Source organism: Xiphophorus hellerii, chromosome 20, assembly GCF_003331165.1.
Source record: "Xiphophorus hellerii strain 12219 chromosome 20, Xiphophorus_hellerii-4.1, whole genome shotgun sequence".
In the NCBI taxonomy this organism is placed as follows: domain Eukaryota; kingdom Metazoa; phylum Chordata; class Actinopteri; order Cyprinodontiformes; family Poeciliidae; genus Xiphophorus; species Xiphophorus hellerii.
The window spans coordinates 11,043,466-11,058,097 of record NC_045691.1 but is presented as its reverse complement, the minus strand read 5'-3'; the positions used below and the strand labels follow the sequence as shown (position 1 = coordinate 11,058,097).

The 14,632-nt window shown below is 38.2% G+C and overlaps 2 protein-coding genes across 2 annotated transcripts; both read left to right on the top strand.

The window, feature by feature from the left end:
* Positions 1–317: 317 nt before the first annotated feature.
* lmod1b (leiomodin 1b (smooth muscle)) lies at positions 318–7,403 on the top strand. The gene is made up of 3 exons (XM_032548353.1): positions 318–1,241; positions 3,750–5,420; positions 5,493–7,403. The coding sequence occupies exons 1-3, from the start codon at positions 972–974 to the stop codon at positions 5,517–5,519; spliced, it is 1,968 nt and encodes a 655-aa protein (XP_032404244.1). The 5' UTR covers positions 318–971; the 3' UTR covers positions 5,520–7,403.
* Positions 7,404–9,645: 2,242 nt separating this feature from the next.
* timm17a (translocase of inner mitochondrial membrane 17 homolog A (yeast)) lies at positions 9,646–14,597 on the top strand. The gene is made up of 6 exons (XM_032550411.1): positions 9,646–9,754; positions 11,526–11,625; positions 11,896–11,959; positions 12,192–12,320; positions 12,454–12,564; positions 13,741–14,597. Exons 1-6 carry the CDS (start codon positions 9,729–9,731, stop codon positions 13,815–13,817), a joined length of 507 nt encoding a protein of 168 aa, XP_032406302.1. The 5' UTR covers positions 9,646–9,728; the 3' UTR covers positions 13,818–14,597.
* Positions 14,598–14,632: the final 35 nt, after the last annotated feature.

Genomic DNA, 14,632 nt, shown 5'->3' with positions numbered 1-14,632 from the left:
AGGATTTTGTTTGCTGAACTTGCTTTTATGAGACCTGAAAACAGGATTATTGTGTACTGGCACACGATTGGCCAGTAGGTGTCCATGTTGCCCTGCAGTCACACAAGATGTGTCAATTCTGAGCAAATAACTCCCATAAATACACACCTGCTTTAAATCTCAGGAGCCCCTAATTTTGAATAAAATTTTTAATCGTTTTAATGCCAGTTTATGGACATAAGTCCCTGAAAAGCACATGCTCAGTTTAACTACAAGAGTTTGAAAAAAATCATTAAATAGTAGAAAACAATCTTTTATTAGAATCTTTGAGCTGCTTTAAAATTCACAATTACAAATTGCTTGCTTGGAACCCATTGTCATTGCAAATACACAGTTTCTCGGAGATATGTAAAAACATCCTCAAAAAGCTGGTAGAAAATACAAATCAGTAAAAACAATCAGTCGATCATATGAGTTGGATTTATCTTCCAGCTGGATTTAAGCTAAAGTCTTATCATTAGACTAAGCTGTAGATTCTAACCATACGCATCCAGTATCAGTTTTAGACAAATGGCCCAAATGAAACTATGAAATTAATGTTAAAATCTAACTTAAATAAACAGTGACTGGTCTCCTGTGTAAACAGAAACTGTGTAATAGGAAGTCCTAGAGTCGGCTCTGTAAACTCCAGCCCATCCCATTACCTTTAAAGGAGAGTGTACCCTGAACTAAATATGGACATGCACTTTAACTGGATTTCGAAGAATGTCCCAGTCTCACAGTCTGCTTTGATGATGGGAGCCTCTTGCAGTCCATCACTGGTACCCCTCACTGCAGCACTGTGAGTGCAGGATTGATGCCTTTGCTGGCTTTTTGGTGATCAGGATCCAGCAGGACACATTGGAATATTGTAGAAGAGCACCATCCTGACCAAAGAGTACAAGGTTTACCCTCTGGTGCATTAAGTTATTCTGGAAAACTCCAGGCCAGAGATGTCCAGGCGAAAGGTGAGGGGACTGACCTGTACAGGTCGGCAGGTCAGTGAGGACCCAGATCTGGACAACCTGCTCTCCACTCTCTCCCCTGAGGAGATGGAGGAGCTGGACAAGGACCTGATGAGTGTTCCAGACATCAGACCAGAAGACGGGAAGATCATCGCCACCCAGGGGGAAAGCCACCCAGCTCTGAGCAATAACGTCCAGGACTCGACGAAACGAAGCGACCCCAGAGGGAGGCTTGGTCAGAGAGAGCAGTCATTTGAGGTAGGAGGGAAGTGAAAACTTTCAAATGATCCAATGTGAATTTAAATTTCAAGGTAGATTGGTTTAATTTAGGTAATGTTTACAGTAAGATGGAGTTCCAACGGTCACTAATCTTGAGGCAGCTGGGCCTCGTGTGTCCTGAGTCCATCAACTCAAAAATAGTGATCTCCCCAAGGTGACCTGTGTGCCAGGAAAAACTGTTTCTTCCTCTGAGGCTCGTTTGCATCCACACTGCGCTCCTTTATCATAGCCATGACCAGAAGAGCAGACCCTGAGAAAGTTCTTTTCCTGACAGCCACAAATGTTTTTGACAGCTTGAAGAGCAGCATTTCTGTCAGTCTGTGTATTTAGAGAAGAAGCTCTCCAGTCTGTGACACTGCGGAGCTTCTTAATCCCAGCCCGATGGAATTCCTCGCTTGATTGCTCCTACGCTCGCTGCCTTTTAAGGACACGTCTGCCAGGGCCGCGACCGCACGCAGCAAAGCAGTTGGAGGCTCACAAATCAAACACTTAGCAAGCTACTGGCTTCAAACATGTTCCTGCACTGTACAAAATTGCTTCCCTGTTCTTTTGCTGAGTTGAAACACATCCCCCTGGGTTTGAAGGAGTGTGGGATTGAAAGCAGTTTTAAAAGAGACCCACAACTGACCATCTTGCAAAGTGTGTGCACTGAGTGGGAAATAGTGCCTGACAAATATATACTCCATGAACCTTTTTGCATTTTGTTGCATTTCAACCAAATACTTCAGAGTTTTTATTGGGATTTATTGGGAAGAGTCAACACAAGGTGGTGCATAATTGTGACATACCACTGGTTTTATGTTTATGGTCATTGAAAGGAGGAAACCCAGTTTCAAATCTTCAGTTTCTTCCATTTTTCTTGTGTATTTATCATCATCATACATCGTCCCAACAACTCTTACCTGATTCTCTGACCCAGTTCAGAAAAGTTATGCTGCCACCACCATGCTTCAATATGCAGGGTTAGGCTACCTCCAAATTAGTGGTGCACCAATAAATCAGCCTTGATTTCTTTCATCTTGGGAGATCTGTGATCGGCAAATACTTACATGTGAAGCCTGTCTTATCCACCGATCTTTTCCTCCTTGGCAAAGGTCTAAAAATCAACCACTGTCCTCTTTATCTCTCCCTTGAGAGAGGGTTGACAGACAAACCCACCAACCAGGTCATGTCTGTACATTTGCAGTTAACAATAGTCACCTCACTGCTACCAATTCAGCGACTTTCTTGCTGCATTTAGCAACATTTCAAAATTAGCATCAGCCAAAAATCGGAATCGGCAGGTATAGGCTTTTAATAGATCGGTGATCGGCCAGACAACTGCAATCAGTGCATTCTTACTCCAAATATATTGTTTTGCATCAAGGTACTTTATGTGAGGAGTCGAGAAATTGGAAGAGCAGGTGAAACAGAGCATTTCCTTCCAAATGTTTGCTATGTTCCCCACCTGACTTGTAGACTGTCCTGTATTGGTTGTACTGTATGTTCCAAGTTCTTTATATTTTTATAGATAAAATAATAAAATGTCCATTGCTTGAGCTATTGTTTCTCCATACTCTGATACCCCTTAGCTAATTCCACTTCAATCTTAAGACATTACCTAATTGGTAAATGGTGCCAATTTGTGTCAGATAATTGTATAAATTCATGTGTTCTCTGAAGGTCTCAAAGATTTCTTGAAGAACTCTAATTAACAAACATCATCATTAAGAATAAAGGACACATCTGTCAAGAAAAGTTGTGAAATGCAAAAGAAAAATGGGCAAAAACTGTAAAGTTACAAAGATATCAACATCCGCTTAAACTGACGCTCAGGAAAGGCGTGTAATGATCTGAGAAGCTGCCAAGAGACTGGCAGTAACTGACGGCAGAGGTACACAGCTCAAGTTTGGACAACTATTCTATTAATAATAATATTTTACTTTATGTGACAAAGTTACTGTTTGAGGAAGTCTTAAGAAATCCTGTTTGCATTTACCCAGACCTCAAAGGTAAATACAAAAAATCAGAAGAGGTCCATCTGGATTAGACTATAATTTAACTTTCTGCCGTACTGTGTGTGGAGAAAAACTGACAAGATACATCAACCTGAACACACCGTCACCATGGTGACAAAAGGTGGCGGTAGCATTATGTTATGAGTGTTCTTTCCTTCAGCAAGGAAGATGTTAGGAGCTAAATACAAGACAGTTCTACAAGAAAACCTGATATGTTCTTCAAAAAGTATTGGCTCAATGCGTATGCATGCTACTTGTTCCAGACTTCTATTTGTTTAAAAAACACCTCACTTTGTGTCAGTTCATTGCATAAAATCCAGTTAAAATACATTGAAGTTTGTAGTAAGCAATATGACAACTTAATTTAAAGTTTTTAAAGGTCAAAAACTTTAAATGAATTTGCTGGGGACTGCAAATGCAACCTCAAACTCTAAATCAGTGACATATTATGCAATTACTTCCTTTGCACTCACTGTTCATCCTTCTGCAGGGAGAACCAAAGAAAGAGAGCCGGAAGCAGGAATACCTGAGGAAGATGGGCCTCAGCCAGGAAGGCGACGATGATACGAAAGTAGGAGTACGAAGACGGTCTAGTGTGACGACTGACAGAGATGCCAAGATGGAGGACAGAAACAGCAAAGAATCTGAAAGTGTGAAGGAAGAGCGAAGCTGGCGTTCGAGTAGATACAGCAGGAAGGTTGAAAGTGATGCAAAGGAGGATCTGAATGAGAAAGAGAAATGTGAGGATTACAAATCAAAAGACAGGAGGGAAAACAGAGAAAGCACAGGAAGCAAGACAAAGGAGATGATCTCCAAATTACAGGAAAAAAAAGATGAGAACAAAGAGAAGGAAAAGAGAGAGGACTGCAGGAAAAGAGATGATAGTAAAACCAAAGATATCATCTCAAGGCTGCGTGAAAAGAGCGAGAAGGATGTGGGAAAGGAAAGGGAACGAAAATCTGAGAACATGCGGACACAGGGGCTTGTCTCGAAAATGGTTGAGAAACAGGCCAAAGTACCTGAGATCCAATCCCAAGAGACTAAAAAAGCAGAAGGTAAAAACAAGCCTGAAGCCAACAAGCTAGCCGACAAATCTGAGGAGCAGGTGACACAGAACAAGGCAGAAATCAGAACAGACAGGGAAGAGCTGGTTAACCACAGTGACCACGTGAAAGAGAAATACAGAAAGATCAGCACTGATATGAAAGCTGAGGACAAAAAGGAAAAAGATGACACTAAAGAAAGACTTATTAATGCAGAGGAAAAACCAAAACTTGGAAACTGTGTGGCCAAAAACAGCCCAAGCAGCAAGACCAAGCGGGAGGAAGAGGAAGATGAAGACTCGAGCATGTTCGATGAGCTGATGGAGCAAGTCCGTAGCAACGACCCCTCCCTCACCGAACTCAACGTCAACAACTCAGAGGTCATCAAGGCAAAAACACTCATCGAGTTTGCACAGGGCTTGCACAGCAACACCCACGTGAAGACATTTGCGTTGGCCAACTGTCGAGCAGACGACCACGTGGCTTACGCCATCGCCGCCATGCTGCGTAGCAACAAGACCATCACCAGCATTAACCTGGACTCCAACCATCTCACCGGCAAGGGCATCCTATCTCTGATCCAGTCACTGCACTACAACGCCACGCTGACGGAGCTTCGATTTCAGAACCAGCGCCACATATGTGGCGGGAAGACTGAGATGGAGATGATCAAGATCCTGAAGGACAACACCACACTGCTCAAACTGGGCTACCACTTTGAGTTGGCAGGTCCGAGGATGACCACCACCAACATCCTGAGTCGCAACATGGACAGACAGAGACAGAGGCGCCTGCAGGAGCAGAAGCAGGCTCAGGCCAACGGTGAGAAAAAAGGGACCCTAGAGGTACCCAAAACAGGAGGTGGAGGGTCTTTGAAGAGTTCGCCAAAGTCTTCCCCAAAACCCTCTCCAATTCCTTCGCCCATGCCTTCCCCTAAGCTGACTCTCAAAAAACGAGCTGGAGGTTCCGCTCCTCCACCACCTCCTCCTCCTCCAGGTGGTGGACCGCCTCCTCCTCCACCTCCCATGATGGATGGGGACCGCTCCTCTGGTGGCAAGAACTCAAGGGACCAACTGCTAGCCTCGATCAGAGGAACCAACATCAAGCAGCTAAAGAAGGTAGGAGCAGTGTGACATATTTATAGAAAGATCATCTCATTCAGATAGACTCACATCTTATTCTCCCCACAGGTGCCAGTACCAAAATGGCTGCAGTAACACTTCTTGATGGAAAATTCAGAGAACAAAAAGAAAGGGAGAACACACACCTCATCACAGGAGATAAACGTCCTTGATGAAGAGCAGTGCATCAGGAAGGAGGGGGAAATGTGAGCTTTTTGCCCTCTTTGAGATTTCGCCCCCCAAACACTGGACCAAATGGACTCTGTGGAGAACAAGTGATGCAGGTCTCTACAGAGAGTGCCATGAAATGTTGCCCTTTCAGTTCATATTGATGCTTTTTTGCACTATATAATAAGAAGCTGATCATATAACATGTTGGTGTGTGCAGTGGATATCACAGGTTTACACAGCCTTATTGAAATTGTATCTTTTTGTAGAAAAATAAGAAAACAATGAGAAATCATTTCAAATTGTTTTCCACTTTTATTGTGACATAACCTTTATAAATAAAATGAAATCAAACTTTGGACAGAATATGGATCACGTTTATAGATGTCTACAAAATACTAAATAAGTACAAACTAAACAAAAACAATACATAAACAACATTTTTTTTTTTAATTTTCCTAAATACAATTCAAGAAATGATAAATTGAGAGCAAATCAAAAAAAATCATTTTTGAGTTGGAGTTGACAAATTACAATACAAACATTTCAAGAGGGAATCTAAAACTAAAATATTGATCTTATCATGTTACCGATTCGATACTTACACCGACTTGGTATCGATATTATCAATATTTTGCATCAAGCTGTCCACCTCCATTGCAACATTTTAATGATCTACCAGATTGTCCACAGCCCTCTTGAGGTGAGCTTGCAGAATTTTCCGGAGAAATTGATCTCTAGAAATTGAGGCCCATTTTATTAGCCTCATAGCATAATTGCTTAAGACATATTTTGGCAAAACTGCAATATCTGCGTAATGTTGATCTCCTCACACTGATACGTCACCATGCTGTGAGGTTATAATTTATCAGACCTTAAAACATTTTCTCTTAAAGTTTCGGGGACTCCAGATAGTCCCATAAGACCACATGGCTTTTTTGAGGAAAATGCTGTCATTTAGCGAATGTACACCCTAACACAGATATATGGTAACATGTCACATTAAAGGTAGTAAATATTTTGAACTGATTCATTATGGTCTCTTTTTTAAAAATAAATCCAGTGTATTTGAAGAGGGCTCTGTAAACCTCTATTTGATCCACTGTATATGAGTTAAGTTGAGTGAGGTGGGAGCATGGGATGAGTTTAGTTTCAAATAACTATAAATGTATTGCTTAAACAAAAGTTTATCACTGATGTACTGAACATTAATTTGACCCCTTATTTATTAGTGGAGGCCCCACAGCTGTAGGTGTGCTCAACTGGGTGGAAATATCAGGGAATTAACAAACACGGAACCAAACTTTAGCAAATCTGAGTACCGAAACAAAACCAAACAAAACAAGATCATGAACACCGTTTTATTTTTGGTGTCATGTCTTTTTTTAAACATCTCAGACACTCCAGAGAAATCCTGAAACATAATGAGGGATTTTTACAATGGAAATAATTGCATATTGCCATTTATCAGACAGAGTGAATGGTCCTATAGTATCTGATATATTTTACAGATAATCATTCTAGCCTGGCTGTTTTGTTATCTGACTAAACTTTCTTTTAATACTGCTTCATGTCTTAACCTTTTACTGGTTTAAACTTTAATCTAAATATCAGCCTGAGCAGAACTTGACACTATGTGGCGAGCTAAAATCAGAGCTATCTGAAGATAAACACACGCGTTTCTTTACATATGTGTCTTTGACAGAGCCTGTATGCCTTTATTAAAAGATCCTGGTATGTTTGTGAGTGTAAAATTATGTCTGCCTGATGTATGAAATAAATATGAATGAATTTTGTGTTAAGTGTTTGATACATTTGAGCTGTTTTTTAGTCTGCATGAATCCACATATTGCAAAACCTTGGATTTATATTTTGTCACATCACAACAAGAACAGACTTTGATGCTACATAAAATTAGGAGACAGAGCAACTCATAGTGCTAGATTCATAAGTCAAATGACTTTTTTCATAAAGGAAAATATAAAAAGCATGCCATTTCTTTATATCCAAACATCTAAGTGAATATGTTTGAGAGTCCAATGTATCTTTGTGGAAGTGGAGACTAATGTTTGAACATGTTCTAAGTTGGATTTGTTGGAAAAATAGTTGAATATCACATTTTAAATCTTCCTACACATTCTCAGTTGGATTTGGGTCTGGACTTAGACCATTCTAAAACATGTTTATCTCAGCCGTTCCATTGTAACTGGCTTTATGAGCTACTGTTGCTATTCTGAAGTCATATGAATCCTCTGAAACTTTTTCTTCCAGGATTGACCAGTATTTAGCTCCAACCATGTTCTCATCAACTCTGTATGATGGCGACCTTGTTCCACATATTCGTTGTTTGGAGACCAGTGAGGTTTTTTCCACAAGTGTGAAATGGAGAGCTACAGCCTTGAGGGTGATAGCATCAATGTTATTGCTGTGTGCTTGAAATGACTTCACAACTCTTTAAATTTACTGCATTGTTTTAAAAGCTGATAGCAGAACAAAATCAATCTTTTCCCCCCTTCTTTATATAAAGCAAACACATAGTCTGCAGTATTGGTCTTTAAACATATTTACAACGTGTCTGTAACACTCTTCATATCATCTGTAAATTGCCAAACACTAATGCATGACATTTGCTCCTTATCTTGCTGATTGTACCTGTCATATAAACAGTGTGAATTATTTTCCATCTAAATTGTCTGAAATGGTGACCGTCATCCGGAGGGCTTGGAGGAGCAGAGGGGAACAGCAGCAACAACAGCTCAGTTTATCTCTCCAAACCCTGCCTCAGCCTCTGTATCCATGAATTGACCGTATTTGGTCATTTCTCAATGAGGGCTCGCTCCTTAGAACCATTCCTTTCCCCCTTTCTAATAGTGGGCAGCAGGCCAGCTGTGTGTCTGGGCTGTGGCTGCTCCTCTGACCAGCAACGCTCATATCGGATGGAGGAAAAAAGGGGAAGGAATGAAAATGTTGAGCTTACTGACTCAGAGCCAGCAGAGGGGGTTCCAGAAAATATAGTCATTTAAAAGGGGTGGAAAAAAACGTAGCTATAACCACAATGTTACATAGATGTAACTAATTGAGGTTCGACTTTGCAAGTCGCATTTATGCTTTGTAAAACACTTGAAAATTGATATGAACAATAAGCAAATAGCTGATTATGTGTAAAAACATGCATCGTGCTTATCTAACTGACCTTCTACACTGCTAAAATGAGTTTAAAAAAATAGGAAATGCATGAAAGCATTGATGATATGTGTGCTGGATCGAATAGAGTAGCTTTTCAAACTGATACAGTGAGAATAGATCTGGTTAACATTAAGTTGTTGAACCTTCTCACCTCTGCAGTGCATTTTTAATGTTTGAATTACTTTCAGCAGTATAAATCCTGATAATAGACATGATTGCCAAGGTAAGCAGATGCCAGAATTTAATTATGCTTATATTATGGACTGACCAATGAAAACCAGTTTAAATACAAATCTTTTAAAGTGATGAATATTTTTGTTCACATTCTTTCAATTGAAATCTCACCTATAAATCATTCAGATGCAAAGTAAAGATATAACAAAGATCCTACTTTAAAACAGCTCTTGAGTCACTGTCTTACTTGTAATCTGCCATAAAAACACATTGTGTGTGAATTTCTTTAAAAATCTTATATAGAAAAGGCTCCAACAGTTTTTACAAATGGAGAATAATAGTCACTAATTTCAGAGATATGGTATTTGGTGAAGAAATAGAATATATCTGATGAGTCCCTGTTTCCATTAAATACTGTTTTATGTTTTTTTTTTGCTGAAAAATATCACAATCTACAACTCTTTGAAGATACTGAGATAATATGAGGTATATGATACGAATTTCCCTTTGGAATAAGTAAATTATTTTTGAATTGAATTAACTACATTTCATTAATCTGTATTACTGAGATACACTTTCTGAAATTAGTAACAAAAAATATTAACTTGCACAATTTTCTATTTTTCTGAGTTGCAAACTGCAGAGTAAACCTGACTATATACACATTTACTCGATAGAGGGCAGTATTCAATTTCAAAGTTGGTTTACGATTACCCAATCAAAATAGAAAAAAGACGAAGGAGAACTTACGTCAGGGGGGAACATCGAAAGAACAAAATGGAGGAGTATGCTAGAGAACCATGGTGAGTTTTAAAACAACAAAAACACTGTTTTAGTGACGTCAGCTAAAAAAAACACGGTAGTTGCTTAAATTTGAATAGGGATCTTGTTCGGTGTCTATCGCTGTCGACAATGTTACCGTCTGTAGGATATTTGAAACATCTAATCAGCATCGGTAAGCTGGCTAACATTAGCTGTAATGCTAACACCCCATAGCAAATGAATAGGATGAGTGCGCTAACATCAGGTTTCATGGCTAGAAACACGTTGTTAGTGACCTTGTCGGCTTTTTCGCCCACATGTCACTGTAAAACATTTAGTGACTAAAGAGTAACAGAATGTGAACAAGAAACTGCACATCGTTGGCTTTTTCTTGTTACCGCTAATATAAAAGTTGCTGTTGGGGGTAATATTTCAGTTATTGTTGATTGAGCTGTTAGACCAGTTAGCTAGCCATCTCCATGCTAACTATCCACGATTACAACACAATGTAACAGGTTTATTTTTCGGTGTATGCTTGACTTGAATGTACATGTAAAGGGAGGTTTAAATCCGGATTTGGCGTCGTAGAGTTTTTAGATCACCTTTATGTAGAGAAATGTAATCATAGCTGTGACAAAAACTATACTTACAAAAGCATGTCCGATGAGTTAAAGGTTTATTTTTTTAAGCTTTTAAAATGGAAACGATCGTTTTGAATTTTATACTTATTTTTCCTCTATGGTTACAGTTTATAGCTACTAGTTTAGAATTAAAAAGCTTAACGTAACATTAAATGTTCGAGTTAGATTGACTCGAACATTTAAGGTGATATAAGTCCCCTTAGCTTATATCACCTTAAGGAGATATTGGCATTTTTAATCAGCTGCCTGTGTTATTTATTGCGAATCAATAATTATTTTAAATTCTACTGGTAAAATAAAATGCTCCAATCAAACAATAGCACAGAGATTTTTTTAAAAAATGTGTATTTACTTTTCTCTTGTTCTTTAAACAAAATCACTAAGGGCATCACCTACAGGGCTCTAAATAGTTAGGCTCCTGATTATATGTCATCTTTTAAATGAACTTATGGCTGCTTGTAGCCTCTGGGCTTTGTGTCTTAGGATCCTTTATGAATAAACATTCTTTACTTAAATAGGACATGATAATTTAAGAAAGGTTTATCTGTAATATCTATAGTGTTCTTTTTTAATTTGAGGGAGGTTTGATAAGTATTTTTAAATTATTTAAATATAACAAAATACATATATGCTATAAGAAAAAAAGAATACAGAATAAATCTTCCCTAAGTTGACCATTCTGTTCTCTGTGGATTGAAATTAAATCAAACTAGTGTCTTTGAAGCAATTTTGAAGGAATTTTGCATAAGATTGTTTTAGAAAGTGGAAGAGCAAAGATTTGACTCAAGCTTTTTGCACATTATTGCCCTGTTGTTATTGTTAAATAATTGTATTTAACAATACAATTGCTGTAGCGTAATTTCCTATAGTTGTGCAGCAGTCTGTGTTGTCTGTATTTAGCCAGTGTTATTGTAGTCATCTTGGATGTTATGCCTGGAAACCTTGAAATCAGAAATGTAAGAATTATTGTAGGCTGCTCATGTTAATGGTTTAATTTTCATGCATTTTAATTTGATAGAATGGTGAGATTATGCTGTTGATATTTTTAATCATATTCCCCAGAGTGTCTTCATGTAACTGACACACAAACAGCATCTCAGATATTTTTTAAATGTGACTTCAGACTCAAGATATTTTATATTTGTTATATTACTTACTTTCCTTCTTTCAGCCCCTGGAGAATTGTGGACGACTGTGGTGGAGCTTTCACCATGGGAGCCATTGGAGGAGGAATATTTCAGGCAGTGAAAGGTTTCAGAAATGCACCTTCGGTAAGTTACCAAGCCACAGTATGTTACAAACTTTTTCTTAATCACACATTTTCAAAAAGCCAGCACTGGCATTAAACACACTGGCCTTGTGGCTCTGAGGCTTGTTCAAGGATACTATGATTTATGAATGGGGCCTTGGTCTGTGTTTATTTGAATTGAAACATGGTCATTTCCACTTATAAAGTTTTGTTTTTCCATCTTTTAGTTTTTACCAATATGAGCTGATAATCGGTTTCCACTAATCAGTGTTATTGGTGCTCTTGTTTGCAGGGGATGAGCCACAGAATGAGGGGGAGCTTAACTTCCATCAAGACCCGAGCTCCACAACTAGGAGGTAAGAATAAATACCCCAAAACAAGTTGTTCTTTTATAAACATTGTCTGCAATCTAGTTCCCTTTTTATCACTAACACATTTACAGTTCAGCTTTTCTTAACTGACCTCATTGTCCTGTGGTCTAAACTACTTTAAGGTTTTGCTTTTTGCTGCAATCAGTTGCAATCATGTAAACAGTCAGTCAGTGCCTTCAGTTTTCTCTCTATTCTTTTGTGTGTCTGTGTTTTTCAGGTAGCTTTGCAGTGTGGGGAGGCCTCTTCTCCATGATTGACTGTGGTTTAGTAAAAGTGCGAGGCAAAGAGGATCCCTGGAATTCAATAACAAGTGGGGCCATGACGGGTGCGATCCTCGCTGCCAGAAGTGAGTACATTAAGCGGACGTTTTAAAAATGTCAGATTTTTTTTATTTTGCTTTTAATTTTATATCTAATTATTATTTTTTTTCATTCTGAATTACAAGTTTCTTGTATTAAAGCTGTTTCTTGTGTCCACAGATGGACCAGTAGCCATGGTGGGCTCAGCAGCGATGGGCGGTATTCTGCTGGCTTTGATAGAAGGTGCTGGAATCTTACTTACAAGGTTTGCTTCTGCACAGTTTCCAACTGGTGAGTAAATCGTTAAAAGTGCTTTTTTCATTAACTCTCCAACATTGTTTAACATTGTGTGTAAAATCAAGTTTTAGATGTGAAAATACCTGAATATAAGCGTCTGTATTCTAACTAAAATGCCCTTCTGAAAGATTATTTTGATTATCTGATTATTTTGATGTGAACTTTAGAATCACTTCAGCTTGCTTGAGCTAAATATGAAGGATGTTGTTTGATTTGGCAAAGGAAAAAATGTTGACTGTAAGCCAGCTTTACTTCTGGTTACTCATCACCTGACGTGTATGTTTACTTTACTGTAACAGAGTTAGTAACGTCCCTTCCTGCTGATAGGGCTCAAACAAAACAATCTCTCGTCTCCAAGCAAATGGAAACAGATGTTATTAACAACAGGTTTATTGTTAGAATTATGTTCAATGTTCTAATTTAATCCAGGGACATAAAATGCCAGCCAACCAAATATTTGATTTATTTGGTGGGGGTTAAAACATTTATAACACTGTAAGAGTTGACAAACCCCAAAAAACTAAGGTTGAATTATTCCAGCAATAGTGTAAGGTTATGACAGTATTAGACAGTATTAACTTCTTTGACAAATTTTTACAAAGAACTTTTGAAAAAGGCATGGTTATTGTTGATAGTGATACATACTATCACTGTGTATTTAAAAATAACTTTTTCTGTCTGAATAAATTTTCAAAAAGAAGAATTACAGTTCTGGATTAAAGAAAGTGATTTTTTTTGTTAGTAAAAGGGTCTGTAAGTTTAGAATTTTGATATTACAACCTCTTTTTTTATACCAACTTTAAAAAGGAAATGAAGCAACTGTGTCATTGGACAAATATTGATTATAGCTGTAGCATGTTTCCAAACTTGATGAGTATTATTTCACAGTAATGATATATACATATATTTCAAATAACAGCAATTTTGAAAATAGGAAATTAAATATATTTTATCAATCAGAATTTGATAAAGAAATTTAGGCTAAAATAGGTTAATTCCTTTTTCTTTTTTTAATTTCCAATGTCCAGGGTACAGAGTGAAACAATCATGCGATAGCGCGATGCGAACGGTTTTGACATGCAGTGTGCTCAAACGTCTGATGTTTGTTGTTTCAAACTTCTGATCGGCTCCCACATTGCTCTCATATTTATGTTTGTTTTTCCTCCACAGGACCCCAGTTTGCCGAGGAACCCTCCTCTGCTCCCATTCCCACCTCTCCCTTCGGGGACTACAGACAATATCAGTGAGAGGGCCGCACTCCCCTCTTTTATCCACTAGATTTTTTAAAATTCCTTGCTGAATATAAAAAGAAGAGATGAAGGTGCAGACTGTCATCTTATTTTTCTGTTAAAAACTATACCCACTGTCATGACCTCATGATCTGTTACGGGGGAGCGAAGGACAGAACTCATCTTCATTTTTTTTCTTTTATGAGATGTACAGATCTGCCTTTTGCCATTCTCAGCCTTTTCACATGCATCTGTGTTGCTCGGAACAGCTTTGGGGTGAAAGCTGTTTATTTGTGACAATGAGATGCACTTTCTGCTTTGGTGTGACATACATATCCTTACAGATGACTGTGATGGTGTTGAATCTCAGAAAAACACGTCACACATGAAACATAATGACATTTCTAAAACGTAAAAGAAGTTTGGCTTGTATTCATTTATGTCAGTTTTTTTTTTTGCCTTTTATGTCATATGCTTGAGTTGGCCAGCAACTCTGTGCTGGCCTTCCTCTTTTATTCGGTAAAATAAGGAAACTTCTTTCAGAAACAGATCCATTTCTGAAGTAGTTTGTTTTTGGGTGAATTATTTATTTTAGATTGTAAAGAGTTATATCAAATTGTTCTGTTTTCTGTGATAGTAATTTTTCCATTCAACACAGTGCGAGAAATACTGCCAAGGGTAAAGAATGGCACCGGCAGTTCATTTCAAGCGAGCAACTCAAGCAAGGGATTGATGTGTAATGTATTAAATCTGTATAACAGATTGTACAATGGTACAATAAAGATATTAATTGTTAAATGTTTGCTGTACCATTCAGTTTTGGGTCAAGATTC

Bases quoted from the DNA above. Each gene is read 5' to 3' on its own strand.
- lmod1b (XM_032548353.1), top strand. From the start codon at position 972: ATGTCCAGGCGAAAGGTGAGGGGACTGACCTGTACAGGTCGGCAGGTC. The intron at 1,242-3,749 runs GTAGGAGGGAAG...ATCCTTCTGCAG, and splicing joins AGAGAGAGCAGTCATTTGAG to GGAGAACCAAAGAAAGAGAG. The intron at 5,421-5,492 runs GTAGGAGCAGTG...TTCTCCCCACAG, and splicing joins ACATCAAGCAGCTAAAGAAG to GTGCCAGTACCAAAATGGCT.
- timm17a (XM_032550411.1), top strand. From the start codon at position 9,729: ATGGAGGAGTATGCTAGAGAACCATG. The intron at 11,626-11,895 runs GTAAGTTACCAA...TCTTGTTTGCAG, and splicing joins GTTTCAGAAATGCACCTTCG to GGGATGAGCCACAGAATGAG. The intron at 11,960-12,191 runs GTAAGAATAAAT...TGTGTTTTTCAG, and splicing joins CCGAGCTCCACAACTAGGAG to GTAGCTTTGCAGTGTGGGGA.